Source organism: Coffea arabica, chromosome 5e (genome assembly GCF_036785885.1).
Source record: "Coffea arabica cultivar ET-39 chromosome 5e, Coffea Arabica ET-39 HiFi, whole genome shotgun sequence".
NCBI lineage: Eukaryota > Viridiplantae > Streptophyta > Magnoliopsida > Gentianales > Rubiaceae > Coffea > Coffea arabica.
Genome location: NC_092318.1, coordinates 44,716,493 through 44,731,590, shown reverse-complemented (window position 1 = coordinate 44,731,590; position 15,098 = coordinate 44,716,493). Strand labels below are relative to the sequence as shown.

General features: G+C 35.5%; 2 protein-coding genes across 5 annotated transcripts; both read left to right on the top strand.

Annotated features, from left to right (window-relative positions):
• The first annotated feature begins 931 nt into the window (after nt 1–931).
• On the top strand, nt 932–7,923 carry LOC113688088 (peroxisome biogenesis protein 22-like). Of its 4 annotated transcripts, none has more exons than XM_027205748.2 (9): nt 932–1,319; nt 3,914–4,147; nt 4,256–4,303; nt 4,762–4,818; nt 4,903–5,004; nt 5,523–5,588; nt 6,696–6,797; nt 6,958–7,072; nt 7,754–7,923. In XM_027205748.2, the coding sequence occupies exons 1-8, from the start codon at nt 1,227–1,229 to the stop codon at nt 7,060–7,062; spliced, it is 807 nt and encodes a 268-aa protein (XP_027061549.1). In that variant the 5' UTR covers nt 932–1,226; the 3' UTR covers nt 7,063–7,072; nt 7,754–7,923. The 4 variants fall into 4 exon arrangements, with proteins under 4 accessions (XP_027061549.1, XP_027061547.1, XP_027061548.1 ...); XM_027205746.2 differs by having other exon boundaries at nt 4,900–5,004; XM_027205747.2 differs by lacking the exon at nt 7,754–7,923 and having other exon boundaries at nt 6,958–7,323.
• A 2,440-nt stretch (nt 7,924–10,363) lies between these two features.
• On the top strand, nt 10,364–13,078 carry LOC113743715 (pentatricopeptide repeat-containing protein At1g71460, chloroplastic). Its single transcript, XM_027271786.2, has 2 exons — nt 10,364–12,630; nt 12,716–13,078. Exon 1 carries the CDS (start codon nt 10,437–10,439, stop codon nt 12,564–12,566), a length of 2,130 nt encoding a protein of 709 aa, XP_027127587.1. The 5' UTR covers nt 10,364–10,436; the 3' UTR covers nt 12,567–12,630; nt 12,716–13,078.
• Nucleotides 13,079–15,098: the final 2,020 nt, after the last annotated feature.

Genomic DNA, 15,098 nt, shown 5'->3' with positions numbered 1-15,098 from the left:
TCTCAAAAGGAAACAAAAAGCCATGTCTCTCGCTCATCCTCTCTCCCCCCAAACCCACCAAGGGAAAAATTGTCCTATCGATTCAGTCAGCACCCTAAAATTCAATAATTACTAACATATATGATAATACAATCAAGCTGGTAAAACAAAACTAAATTGGTTTTAACATTGAGGTGCACTTATTGCCACATTGCCAGTAAAGGATAAACGTCTTCAATTTCAACAAATAATTTTTTGATAGGGCATTCTATACATATGGGATCACACTTATTAAGGTCACATATGTTACTTTTGTGCAAATAAAAATGACAAAGTTGAGCTCAACTTATTGTTTGTTAGGTAGATTTGTCACATTGGAGAAAAATGAAAAAGTGAAGATTGATCAATTTACATGGAAAGTATGGTTCTAAATAGGTCTAATCAAATCGAACACTTTAAAATTCAAATTTTTTAAAAATAAATTTAAATTTATTTTCAAGTTTGGCATGTTCATTTTTAGAGCACACACAAGCGAGATTTTATCGGTTCAAGCTCTAATCAAGCTCTAATCAAGCTCTAAGTTCTTTTAAACATGCTAATCAAGTGAAGATCAAGCTGAGTTTGATAACTCTTCCGAAGAAAAAAAATATGATAAAAAATCTCAACGGCCAATAAACTATTTCTCGTGTCAACTTTTGACTATCAAACAATTTTTCGTAACAAATTAGCCATTAAACTAACTAACCTGCACGCCCGTGGTCATTTTGTCGATTATTGCTTTTAATCGACAAAATAATTAGACCAAGGGTGAGATTTACATATTTCCAAGGGTGCATTTTGTAATTAAACCTAAGGTGTAGCGTACCACTACTAATTTCTAACCGTCTCAGTGTGTGTCGTCCAAGTGCCAAAAACCCATGCTTATATACGCGACATTAATTCCCTCTATTACCTCTTTGCGCTAAACCAGAGCCCGCAGTCTCCCCCGCGAGATAACAATAAAATAGTAATATTCTATTGCTGCCTCGCTTTTCTCTCTCTTCGATCAGCTTTTTTCCTCCTCCATCTTCCTCGACGACGGCGAAGATCTTAACCCGTGAAACCAGAACAAATGATATGTTTTTTTATTTCATAACTATATAAGGTAGAAGAGGAAAGCTTCAATTGACGACGTATACTTGTCGAGCTAGGGGTAAAAGCAACAAAAAAAGAAAAACAGAGGAGAGTAGTATCGAGGGAGCTGGACCATGGCGGATAACTCCAAGGAGGAATTTCTTCAGCTCGTCAAGCGATTTGGGGCTTTTCTGACATTTAAGATTTCCAATCTTTTTCAAAGACTGGTATCTTCTCACTCTATTGTTGTCATTCGGTCTTTTTTTTACCCCAGTTTTTGGTTTATTTTAGCTAATTTGAAACGTTATTGATCTAAGTAGTAGTTATTTATGGTGAGTTTGTCCTTTGTTGATATGAATCCGACCATTTGTTCTGTTTTGACCTTGAATTATTTTGTTGTTCCATAAATTTAGTCAAATTAGTTTTAATTGGTGATTAGGTTTCATTTCAAAGACGAGAGAGCGTCCTTTAGTTTTGGATGAGTATATTTGTCAAGAAAGAAACCTAAAAAATTGTATCTTTTATGTTGTAGTTCTGAATTTTGTGATTATTGAAAGATTAGGTTTAACCAGAAACACTACATTAAACTGACTCCAAAAAGATGCTGATTCCTAAGCAAGGCTTACTCTAAAAAATAAGTGATAACTTATTCACTTGTCTCTTAATACAAAATATGCTCAAATATTAACATTTTAATACTTAACAATTTAGTAACTTCATATATTTAGACTTCAAATTTTAGATTTTAGATTTCAATTTTCAGACTCCAGTTTTATCAAACGCAGCCTAACTGTCAAAACCCTTCTCAGCCCTTTATGAAAATGGGGGTTTAGCTATTGTCTCCTCTCTTAGGAATTAGGTTTTGGATATAGTAAGTTGCACAAGCATTTGTTGTATTTTCCTAAGTTTTGAGTCAAGACAGGGTGGGAGATTTCTTAAGTCCATAGAAAAATTATTGCTAATTCACCAAAGTGAGAAGCGGGGTGGGCTAGCTTTTGTGTGGTATCATAGGAATTAAGCGATAGGTTTTAGTAAGTTGCACATGCATTTGTTGCAGTCACCTAATTTTTGAGTCAGGTGGCTGTTAGGAAATTGGTGTGAATTAGATCCGGAAAGAGTTTGATTTATGGCTATTGTTGTTTTTATGTTGGGGCAGAGGCCGTGTTGATTGCTGTTGACGGCATTGCTTTGTGTTAGCTTTTTGAGGAAAATATAGTGGGGTCTGCAGAATTGATTAGGGAAACTAGCTGTTATTTTATTGGGATAGATTTATAAAGATGAAAACTGACTCCGTGAGTAGGGTATAGTTTTGAAGTTTGAATTTCGTAGTTGAAACTTGATTGCTACCTTCAACACCGAAAATGTCAAAAATGACTTTCCATGAGTGTAAAAAAGAAGTTTGTAGAACTTTCCAGGAGTACCTGAATTACAACATTTTTTGTCTTCAGGAGGATGTTGTTGTGTAATGTACATTTCTCATCTTTATCACTAAATGTTGTGTCTCAACGTGAAGTGGCTGAGTTCTCTCTTCTTGACTATTTTGTAATGATGAAAGTAGAATGTCAAAAACTATTTGTAATGACCCATGTTACAATGATGTGATTTTCCCAAGCTGCAGTTGATGCTCCAGCTTTGGGCAGAAGAAGTAACTGATGTGCTAGGGCGGCATCCTTCCGCTCATTGTTTTGAATTCCCATTATTCCTTCTAGGAAAACAGACTTTGTGAGTTACTCCCTGATTAAAAAATTTAAATTTGTCCCATCAATCCTTATGCGAAGTACGTCAAGACGCCTGGAATTTATATAGGTTTAGGTTTGCTGCTCATGCATTCTGGGTTAGCTATGAAGTACTTTCCTTGTATGAGTTCTAGTAATTAAGGAACTAGAGAGACTCCATGCTTTATGGACTATTATGGAAATTGCCGGACCAATATATGGTCAATAAGTTGGGCTCTAAGAAGTATCAGGTTTACATTAAGAGGAACCTCTGGACAGCTGGGTTTATTTACTTCTTTTTTGGTTTGTACTTTGCAAGTGTCTTAAAACTGGGCATTGAACGAATGGAAATTGAAATTGGCCATTGACTTCAGGTGTTGCAATAGCCTGAACCTTAGAAACCTGTTGGATTGTGGAATTGTCATGAAAAAGTGCCAGAGAATTGCGGTAACCTCCATATAGAAGTGTTGTTGTATGTTCTTAGTGACTGATCACTTTGCGTATTGGGTGCTCATTCTGGTGTCCAATTATATAGCCTTTGGTAACCTTTTTTCCTTCTTGATTGTACCATTAATACAGAAAAAGTCTTGGTTAATCAGACAATTTTTCTTTGCATTTGGATTATAATTTCTGACCACAAAAAAGCTGCAGGAGTGTTTTATTCTCCCTTATCCATCTCTCTCTCTCTATACACACACACACACACACACACACACATATATATATATACACATATATACTCTCTCTCTCTCCCTATATATATATACGTACATACATATATATGTACACACATATACATACATACACACATACACACGTAAATACATGCATATATTTACACACATATACATATATATATGTCGCTGTCCTCTTACAAGCACACACAGACAGAGGCACACACCGACCCAACACAGATAAACTCATATCTGCACATGCCTATATGTCTGTGCCGCCAAAACAATAAATGATCTTTCTAGTTTACTGATCGGAGATTATGTCAATTCACCTGAGGCTAAATTTTGTTCAATTTAAATTACCTTAACCTTCTTTAGTTTCGTAGATGAATGTAACTATAGTTTGTTTCTTTACTTGGATTAATAATCCAGGATTCACGATCAGTTGGAGCTTTGGCTGGGCTTGCTTTTGCAATTGTATTTACATGGAGAATAATGAGATCTCCTAGTGGACCCCAAAGAAGGTCACCTAAACGGCAAGCTACTGCACCTAGTAGTTCTGGTGTAAGTAATGCAAATGCAGATTCAGCACTGCCAGTTGTTGCTGCCTCTTCAGAAGATTCTACAGCGCAAAATGTAATTGATGAATTCTTTCAGCCTGTAAAGGTGGGAGAAAGTTAATTTTTTTTTTGTCCAAGAACTCTATTGTTGCTTGTATGTGAAAATTGGTTTGACCTTAAGTAATCTTTTACTTTCTTCCTCTTTCAACTGCAGCCAACTCTAGGCCAAATAGTGAGACAGAGATTAAGTGAAGGGAGAAAGGTATGATTGTGGTATCCTTCAGTGTAACCCAGTCAAGTCAAATCTCATTTTTTATGTTCTGAGGCTCCTGGTAACTGACATGGGTGTTCTGAATTGAGTTGAAATTATGGTGCACTTGTAACTTCCATTGCTGGCAAGAATAGACAATGCTGTGGTAACTTTTGAAAGAGGAACAGCTAGAATTTTCATTATTTCGTTCGTGGGATGGAGCATAATTGACAAGTTTTTGATGATGGGAGTAGACATTTTATTCTGGTTTTAAAGATTGATGAGTTGTCACATATATTATGTTGATGCCCTTAAAAACGGTAAAGGTGACATATAGCTGCTGTAAATGAAGATCTTATGCCTCTTTGGTCCTTGATTTTTGTGGCGAAACCTGTATTAGTACTATCTCTAGATTTTCTGCTGTAATTCAATTATTTTACATCTCACATCTTCATTACTGTCATCTGTAGGTGACATGTAGGTTGCTTGGTGTAATCCTTGAGGAAACTTCCCCAGAGGAGCTTCAGGTTAATACTTTCAGCAGTGACCTTTTTGAGTGAATGAGTAATCTCTTATATATCTGACATCTTGTCTTACTTTCTTATTAGCAGAAACAAGCTACTGTTAGATCCTCAATACTGGAATTGTTGCTTGAGATAACAAAATTCTGTGATCTTTATCTAATGGAAAGAGTATTAGATGATGAGAGTGAAGTAAGTACAATTTCACTTCTTTTTTTATTTACTTCATTTTTTCTACTGTCATATATATAAAGTAGCAGTTTTTCTGGGTCTTCCTGGCCATTGAATATTTTTCTTTCACATAGATGTGTTAGTTGTTTAAAGACATTTCTGCAAGAAGATTTTCTGGTTTATTTTCAAAATTTTAAAATGTTTCTTGATAGCTTTCTTAAGAGTTTCATGTTTAGACTAGAATTAGCCCTTCCTGAAGCTGTTTGACATCTGGCTTTTGGATGATTGAGATAATTTATGGGGACTGTACCAACTTGGTGCATCTACAAGTACTTGTTGGCCTGCATTTGTTATTTGCTTGTGTAAGATGGTTAGTCTGATTGTTGTGGAAGTTGCCATGGCAGCTTAGAGTATGTCTTTTTCACACAATATTCTTGAAGAACATTCTTTTAATTTTTTGTTATTGGTCCTTTTTTTTGGGGCCTACGTGCTTAGGAAGAGTTTTTTTTTTTATTGATGGGATGAGCAAATATCTGCAGAAAAAGGCTCTGCTTGCTCTGGAAGATGCTGGTGTTTTTACATCTGGTGGTTTGGTCAAGGACAAGGTAATAGCGATTCCATACTGTAAACCAGCTAACCTTTTGATGATATCTATGGCAATATTCTTCTGTACATGGAGACGTTACCTTCTTTAGTTCTTTATTCTTTTTTCCTTTTTTTTTTGTGGAAAAGCTTTTACCTTAATATTAGAAGGTTGATTGCACAGCTCTTACCTTACTATCATAATGTTGATTATGCTTTGTATGACATCTTATATATGTGGGTGCTTCTAGGAAGTATTGGAGAAGATATCAGGGGAGCAAATTTATGGAAATGCCAGCCGGAAATCTTAAATATTGTCTACTAACTTTCAGTAATCGACTTGACATTGAAATTACAACAAATATGATATTTCTGTTGCTGCTAGTAGAAATGCTATGGGAATTTACATGTGAAGATTCTTGTCCAATAACTACAGTAATTAAAGCTTAAACATCTTTGGTGAACAAGCTGCCATAACCGGTTTTGTCAATGAAGCTGTTAGGAAAAATAGTTTATTTTGAGTTCAAGTTGAAACAAGTTAAAACAAGACTTTATCCTCCAGGTGACTTTGAGTTGAAATATAGTAACTATTTTACTCAAGTATATAATCAATATAAAAGTATTTTCAGGAAAAGGGAATGAAAAATATTGGTTTTGTGCTTGGATAGAAACTACAAAAGCAGGAAGAAGGAACACTTTTCTCACTAAATTATTTTCTCTTCAAGGTTTGCGCTGTACAAAATATTATCAAATGTATGCATATTATCAAACGTATGCAGTGCTTTGTTGCCATCTAACCATCCAATGCCTCAGCTACTCTGATTGCTACCCCATTTTGCTAGAGAAACATATTCTAATTTTGAACTGGAATTGCAGATTATCAAAATTTACTTAATTGATCTGAATTCAAGTTCTTTAGAATCGTACCATTTGTTTTTCTTGAGAATTATTCTATGAAGGCATCTGGTGTATTTATAATTGAAAGTCACCTCAAGTATTGAAGTCTTGTTTTAGCTCCATATTCTGCCATTTAATTGATTTTGGGGTTAATTAAATCTCTCGAATTCCCAATATGAGATAATCTGCCTTATAACGGCGAAAGTCTTTCATCCTATTCAATCAACGTGCAGGTTCTGTTTTGTAGCACAGAAACTGGACGGACATCTTTTGTACGACAATTGGAACCAGATTGGCACATAGACACAAACCCGGAAATCATTACTCAATTAGCGGTATAAAATTGCAGTTCCTTTGACTATGGTCCTAGTACCGCTTTATTAGTAGCAATTGGGCATTTTGTCCACATCTTTGTTTGTCTGAATTTTCTTTAGTTTAATTTACCATATGTGTTGATTATTAAGATTTCTTGGTGCCTTTTGACAATGGTTTCAGAGATTCATCAAATATCAACTTCAAATTTCACCAACCAAGCCTGAAAGATCAGCCTCCAACGTCTACTTCTCTTCATCATTGGAACAGTTCTTTGGATGTGTTTGATGTGCAATGGGTAAAACTTGCAACTTCTGTTTGACATGTCTTAGTTGTATCTTTTCTTGTTTTGGTTTCTATCAAAACAACGATTACCTAATATTGTCCTAGCACAAGCAACAGCCTCTCATTTGCAGATAAGAGAAATGCTCTGTATTAATTCATTATTTTTGAGTGGGAAAACTGTTTAGACTGTATAAAAGATTTTGGCTTAATTTTAGCCCCCTTAGACTCTTGAAGTTCTTGTAATACCAATATCTCTTGACAAAACCTACTGGTGCCGAAATTTGAGAATCTGTGAGCTCATTTGATGGTTACCCAAGAAGTTATCCCAGAGGCTGGAGAAGCGTTTGGATTGCTACTTTTTGGAGTTCTTATAGACAAAATATATTGTAGTTATTTGATGTATTTGAGTTGCTGTATGTGAGGTAAATGGTGATTGGAGAGTATGCTCAGGTAAAACGTAAAAAATTTTTGGTGGAAAACTACAATCCATCATCTGCTAGCTCCTTTGTTTTTAAGGCTACCACTTTTGAGTGGTGTAACATTTTGCAAGAAAAAAATGCATCTTTTTCTATTCTATTGAAAGTTTATGTTATGTCGAGTCTATAGGGGTTGTGTTCGGGAGAATGGTGGTCAGTTTTGAAGTTGTGAAATATGGAGAAGTCTCGGTTGAATGTGATCTATTCTTGTTTTTCAGGTAATTTTCAGGTTTTCGGTGGCTGTGGAAATTTTCTATGGATTTCACTTGACGCAACCGGTTAAAAGTCCTGTGTATAGGGATTGCTATTCATTGCAGAAATGCCCTCACAAAATTGGTTTTCCGGGCAACATTTTAACATATTCAATACGCAAAACTATTTTATTGTCTTTTCTTCTCCATTCTTTGTTTATTGCCTTTTCTTTTCCATACGAAATCCCCTTAGTCGAGTTTTAGATCATTCATCGAATACTGTCTATTCCTCAACGTGAATAGTTTAATAAAAGGGTTTTAACTTTTATCAAACTAAAACCAATATATAAGGACAGAGCCATCTAACCTGCATGAGAAAAAGTTACTCTGTCTGTTCTATTTTGATAGTTTGATTTTCCTTTTTCGTCTGTTTCAAATTGTAGTTCACTTTTCAATTGTTTGAAGATTGTAGTTATAGTTTCATTTCTCTAAAATATTCTTATTCAATGTAGGTTGTTATTAGTATAAACTATTTTATTTAATATAGATTATTAACCTACCATATATAATACATTTAGATTTAATGTGAAATAATGTAAAATGATCTTTCTTGACTATCAATTTAAGTTTTCATAAATCATCAATTCAAGTTTTCATGAATAATTAATATAAAGTTGTACTCTATTTAATGTAAAGGTATTTAGGAAAATAGCAATTTAAATTTGTTTTTCCAAAAAGTTAACTATTTTTTCTTAGACTGTATGAAAGAAAAACTAGGACTATCAAAATGGAACAGAGGGAGTAACATTTATGAAGAGTTAAATCAAAATTCTTTCAATTTTAATCACAATTCTCTCAATTTGAGACGCGCAATAATTTGACATTAATTATCGAATTTTTTAGAATCTTCATACCGAATTCTATCAAATTACTCCCGTCGATAACCCCTTACCAATACTAAGTAAATACTTAGACCTCACCAACACCAAATTCTAAGTATACCAACACCAAATTCTAACGTCATCGATGGTTTAATCAGTCTATCGAATTTTTTAGGATCTTCTTATTGAATTCTATTAAATCATCCCCTTCTGTAGCCCCTTAATGATACTAAATTGGTAACTCTGAACAACATCAATCATCTAATCGGATTAACTATTCAATTGACTACCATGAATATCAGATTTTACCCCATTCATTATCATTCCTAGTTGTTGTTGTTTTTTTTTTTCTTTTTTTTTTCCTCATAGGTGGAGTGCTTAAGAAGGTTATCCCCTTTCTTATAGGTGGAGTGCTTAAGAAGGTTGTCCCCTCTGGACCCGCAGTGATTGAAGGAAGGTTCACAAACGGAGAAGTCTTTGAATCAGCAATTCTGCAAGGGAACTCACATTGAATGAAGGTATCGATTATCACATCCATCACATCAATGACCTATGAGAACTTCTCGGTCTATGTCCTTGGCAAGTATAAAGGAGAACCGAGACTCAGAAAGGAAGTCAGTTTGGGGAGGAATAACTGAATCCCATAGGAATGAAGCAATTCATGGAATATGAGTGTCAGATAGACTGTAAAAAATTAAATAAAGGTATCGATTATCACATCCATCACATCATGACCTATGAAAGCTTCCCGATTTATGTCCTTGACAAGTATAAAGGACAACTGAGACTCGAAAAGGAGATCAGTTTGGGAAGGAATTACTGGATCCCATAGGGATGAGGCAATTTGATGAGATAATTTTCAACAAGCACAAGGAATATGATAGTTCGGTAAAAGCCTTTGTCATTAATCAAAGTTCATGATTGAACGGGAACTCCTCTTGTTTCATAAAACATGGTCGAGTATTTCTTCATAATCACAATCCAGGTTATGTAATTTTTCGATTAAAAAAAAAGGAGCAAGTCTACGTATAGTTACGAAATGAAATTTATTTTTGGCATTTCCTTTTAAAGTTTTCGACTTCTCGTATTGTTGCAAACTCGTTTCCAAATTATAAAATTGGCAACATTAACTTTTTCTCCTCAAAATCAATTGCAAATGACAGTTTCAACATAAAACGAGACAACTTGCTTTTGTTGCAAAATAGGTAGCAAGAATGATTATTGTTACAACCAATTACTCACCTAATTAGATCTTGAACGATTGAAGTTGATTATATGCTCAAAACTTTTTTTTTTTTGTTTGGGATAAAAGCAAATTGCTGAAAATCATCCTGCACGATTTGATTTACCTCACTGCCCTAATTGCAAGTTAAACATGCACTAAAAATAATAGATTAGACATGCAATTTAATAGGTATAATAAATTTGAAAATTTTGAACAAATCTGAAAAATATGATAAAGTTTCAAGAAATTTTCATATTGTCCTCTAACAAGTTGCAACTCACTTTTATACATGTTGTAATCGTCAAATCTGCTAATCAACAACTTTAAACTCTAATAATTTGTTAATAAACATACTTATTGCATTCTGAAACTACTAACACACAAATAATTTGTTAATAAACATACTTCAAATGTTTTTATCTTTTTGAAACGAAACAAATAATAATACAAATGGTAAAATTAATTATTGCATAATCGTTTATAACTGTGTGTACTTTTTCCCCCCCTCATATTTGCATGCAATTTAGCTAGAAAAAAGAAAAACAATGAGATAAAATGCCGAAATGAATTTTGAACTCTGAAGGCACCAAATCTTGGCAGCCAAATGGAGGCCTTAATCAGCTGCAAAAGGAACCTCACTTCTCTCCCACTTGAATCCCACTTCAAACCAGCTCTAACTTCACATCATTTTCATCTTAATTCTCTTCCTTCGAACCCTCTCAACAATGTTGAAAATCCAAAAATCCAACTCTATAAAAACAAAGCATTTTCAGTCCAATCAACTCAGACACTTTCACCTCAAAAAGGCCCCACCAGGAAGGATAGAAAACCACAGAAACAACGGAAATTCACCGAGAAAGATGCATTTCCTGAATCTTTACCAATCCAGAACAAGAACCCACATGCAGTTTACAGAGATATTCAGAATTTCGCCAACCAAAACAAGCTTAAAGAAGCTCTCACCATACTGGATTACATGGACCACCACGGGGTCCCGGTTAATCCGACGACGTTTTCTTGTCTTATTGCTGCTTGTGTTCGGCTTAAAGCTCTTAAAGAAGGGAAATTGGTGCATACTCATATAAGGATTAATGGGCTTGAGAGAAATGAGTTCTTACAGACAAAGCTTGTTCATATGTATTCGGCTTGTGGATCAATTGAGGATGCCAATAAGGTGTTTGATGAAATGCCCGTGCGAAGTGTGTACCCATGGAATGCATTGCTTAGGGGGAATGTGGTGATGGGTGGACGTAATTATCGGGAAGTTTTGGGGACCTTTTTAGAAATGAGGGAGGCAGGGGTGGAGTTGAATGTGTATAGTTTCTCTTGTTTGATCAAGAGTTTCGCAGGGGCATGTGCACTTTTTCAGGGTTTGAAGACTCATGGATTGTTGATAAAGAATGGTTTGATGAGTAGTAACATATTGAGGACTAGTTTGATTGACATGTACTTAAAGTGCGGGAAAGTTAAGCTTGCATTACGTGTTTTTGAGGAGGTAGAAGAGAGGGATGTGGTTGTTTGGGGGGCAATTATCGCAGGATTTGCTCATAACAGGCTGCAGAGGGAAGCATTGGAGTATGTAAGGTGGATGAGTATGGAAGGGGTGGAAGTAAATTCAGTAATTATAACTACTATACTTCCAGTCATAGGAGAAGTAGGGGCACGCAAACTTGGGCAGGAAGTTCATGCTTACATTATTAAGACAAAGGAGTATTCTAAGCAGTTGTTTATTCAGTCCGGTTTGGTTGATATGTACTGCAAATGCGGTGATATGGCCTCGGGAAGGAAAGTGTTCTACAGTTCAAAGGAGAGGAATGCTGTTTCTTGGACTGCTTTGATATCTGGCTATGTATCAAATGGGAGGCTTGAGCAGGCTTTGAGAGCAATCACGTGGATGCAAGAAGAAGGATTTATGCCTGATTTTGTCACAGTTGCCACAGTTCTTCCTGTTTGCGGGGAATTGAGGGCATTGAAACAAGGAAAGGAAATTCACAGTTATAGCATTAAGAATGGCTTTTCGCCTAACGTGTCTGTTGCTACATCACTAATGATGATGTACTCGAAGAGTGGCCTCTTGGAATATTCTTCTAGAATATTTAACAGTCTAGAGAATAAGAACGTAATATCATGGACTGCAATGATTGATTCGTGTATTCAATGTGGATGTATACCCGAAGCGTTTGGAGTTTTCCGGTCAATGCAGTTATCAAAGCACAGGCCAGATTCAGTTGCAACCGCAAGGATGCTGAGTGCTTGTAGTGAACTGGGAGTTTTGAAACTGGGAAGAGAGATCCATGGACAGGTATTAAAGAGAAATTTTCAGTCCATTCCTTTTGTCTCTGCAGGGTTAGTGAAAATGTATGGATTTTGTCAAGCAGTTGATAAGGCAAAACTGGCTTTTCACTCAATACCGGTCAAAGGATCGATCACATGGACAGCCTTTATTGATGCTTATAAATGTAATGGCCAGTATCGGGAAGCAATAAATGTTTTTAAGCAGATGATTTCAGATGGTTTTTCTCCAAATTACTACACTTTACAAGTTGTCCTATATATATGTAAAAAGGCTGGATTTGTTGATGAAGCTTGCCAATACTTTACCTTAATGACTAGGAAATATAAAATTAAGCCATCTGAAGACAATTACTCTAGCATTGTAGGACTTCTAAGGCACTCAGGTCGTGACAAAGAGGCTGAGAAGTATGTAAGACTGCAAGCTTCCTTGACTGGGTAAACTCTAAAACAGTCACCTAAGTCATGGTTATTATGTATGCTGGATGTCTCAGATGCATGGACTGGTAGGACTGAAGTCTCTACTCTATTTTATGAGATTCACATAGAGGGGTTAGGTTGACCTGATACCACAAACACATATTTCTTCAGGGTGATTCTTTCACTTATATCAAATGAAAGCTGCACTGCAAGCTACAACTTCAGGTTCTGGGATTAGATTTCAATTAGAGTGGAGGATACGACACCTCAGAGACATGGCTGACCAGTTGACCAATGATCATCCTACTCACTAACTAAGATTGAGGCAGGTATTAAACATGGTCCAAGACGTGAGTTGTACATGTGCGCAAGGATTCAACAAAGCAGTCATCATTATGTAAATCATAGAAAACAATATCCTGTACATACATTGGCACATTGAAAGATATTTTGGTCCTTTGAAGTCGTAACAACCTATACTGTATGACATTCTTGCTCTGCACTTCCCAATGCAAATTATGTACTGATGTATAATCTGAGTATGATTTTATTGAGCTTCTTGTATGGACCTTTATATGCTTTTATCTTGCTTTTCTCTTAGCTGTTTAAGAAAGAAAACAATATCAATATCTGCATTTCTACCCAAGTCTAAACTAGCTATTCCTGATACTTGGAAAAGTGAAATGTGCAAAGACTTGTACGTGCGGTCAAGTGATAAAAATTACGTTTTCCATTTTTAGTTACTTCAGTCTCTTTTCAGATGTTGATTTACTTATGCCCAGACTCTCAAGGAGCTAATTCTTCAGTATTCATTTTATCTTCTGTTGTTCATTTTCATCTTATCCTGGTAAGCATCTCTATCAGCCCTGATCTGAAACTCATTTCTCACTGATGCTAATTATCAGTGAACATGCATGATACAGTTAATTTTGCAGTCCAAATTTTCTCAAATTTGCCTGCTTAGAGTTAAGAGATATCAGTGCTATTCTTTTCCCCACTTGATCCTACCGCATTTTGGTGCTGCATCTTTCTTGATCCAATTGAGCTATGTCAAAACCAAGCAGCTACAAATTTGACATGCCACACACCTCTAGGTCCTCTACTCAAGCTGGAGCTTGTCAAAACTTCATGAAGTCTACACTACCAGGGTTTCCTTGATTTCGTTTTTTATATGATGCTTTGCTGGTTGTGTTTCAAGCTTTGCTGACCCATGTGCTTGAGGTAACCCTGGCTAATTTCTTAATGAGATTTAGACCTTTTTTTTTGTTTTTGATATTCCATAGTTGCCTTTTCTTGTGTAGTGACGTGTTCTTTTATGAAAGCAAGTATAAATCTAGTCTGGTGGACTTTCTTGCCTCTATTAGGAGAGTTAGAATAGTTGGAATCGTAAGCTTTGTCATCAGTTATGAGCTTCTAGAATTGGAATTATGCTGAAACAAGTATGCTGATCCAGACTGAATTGCCTGTTGACGTTGGACTGCCAACCACACCAGCATCCCTCCCTGTTTTTTGTCAAATGCAGTTTATCTCACTTAAGGTTGATATGTAAGCACAGTTTCTTTTCTTCAGATTTCTTGAAGTTACAAACTAAGAAAGCCATTTTGGTTATTGTACTACAAAGTAATGGGTCTTTCTTTGCGGTCTTTGGGTTAGTTTGATGCAATTACGAAAACAATGGATTGATAGTATCAGATTCTAATAATAAGGCCAAGCCTTGATGCAGTACTACACCGTGGTATTTTTTTTTTTTTTTTTTTTTTTGAGCGGGAAAGTCATAGGTTTTGGTGTACATAAAAAATGTAAGGCAGCATTAGATGGTGATATATTATTTTCAAACTAATGACATTGCCATTGCTGTCAAATTAGTCAGCAAAACAAAAAATGACTGTGTCATTTAGCAACCAGGATGAAATTGTGGCTTCCCTTCATTGCTTAGTAAAATTACAAAAAATAATTACAAGAATTTTGGTGCACGTTGACGTAGCTCTTTATATTTAATATCCCAATTTGAATAATTAAACACTTTTGGACAAGTTTGAAAATTACACTGTGCTATTCAATTTAAATAATTGAACATTTCTAGGGAAGCCTGAAAATTACACCGCTCATCGCGGGGTGTTGTCCTCTAGTCTGACAAAAAGGGGTGCCGAGTCAATCATTTCTCTTCATGTCAAATTGATATGCTGCTTCATTATCGTAAGCAATTCTTTTAGATGAATCAATAAATTGTCAGCAGCACATGCAAATAGCGGAAGAAATGGCACAATCCAATGCTGACAACCGCATGTGCCATCAACTCTTGTTTACGATTGTTTCGTCTTGCAAGAAGTATCCATCGACATTACTCGGAATCTATAAACAAACCTCGAATTAATTCTAAGCACAGCGTCCAAATTATTAGTAGTCTATGGATCTTGAGTTTATAAATCATTCCCAAATTACTAGCCTGGGAGCTAATGCAATTGAGCCTATTGTACAATTGATGCAGTTGTTGTATCTTTTTCAGAAGATGCTGTACATATACAATCAATCGTGATTATATTAATTGAATTGA

Coding starts and splice junctions, on each gene's coding strand:
- LOC113688088 (XM_027205746.2), top strand. CDS start 1,227: ATGGCGGATAACTCCAAGGAGGAATTTCTTCAGCTCGTCAAGCGATTT. Junction 4,304..4,761: donor GATTAAGTGAAGGGAGAAAG/GTATGATTGTGG, acceptor TGTCATCTGTAG/GTGACATGTAGGTTGCTTGG. Junction 6,798..6,957: donor AAATCATTACTCAATTAGCG/GTATAAAATTGC, acceptor CAATGGTTTCAG/AGATTCATCAAATATCAACT.
- LOC113743715 (XM_027271786.2), top strand. CDS start 10,437: ATGGAGGCCTTAATCAGCTGCAAAAGGAACCTCACTTCTCTCCCACTT.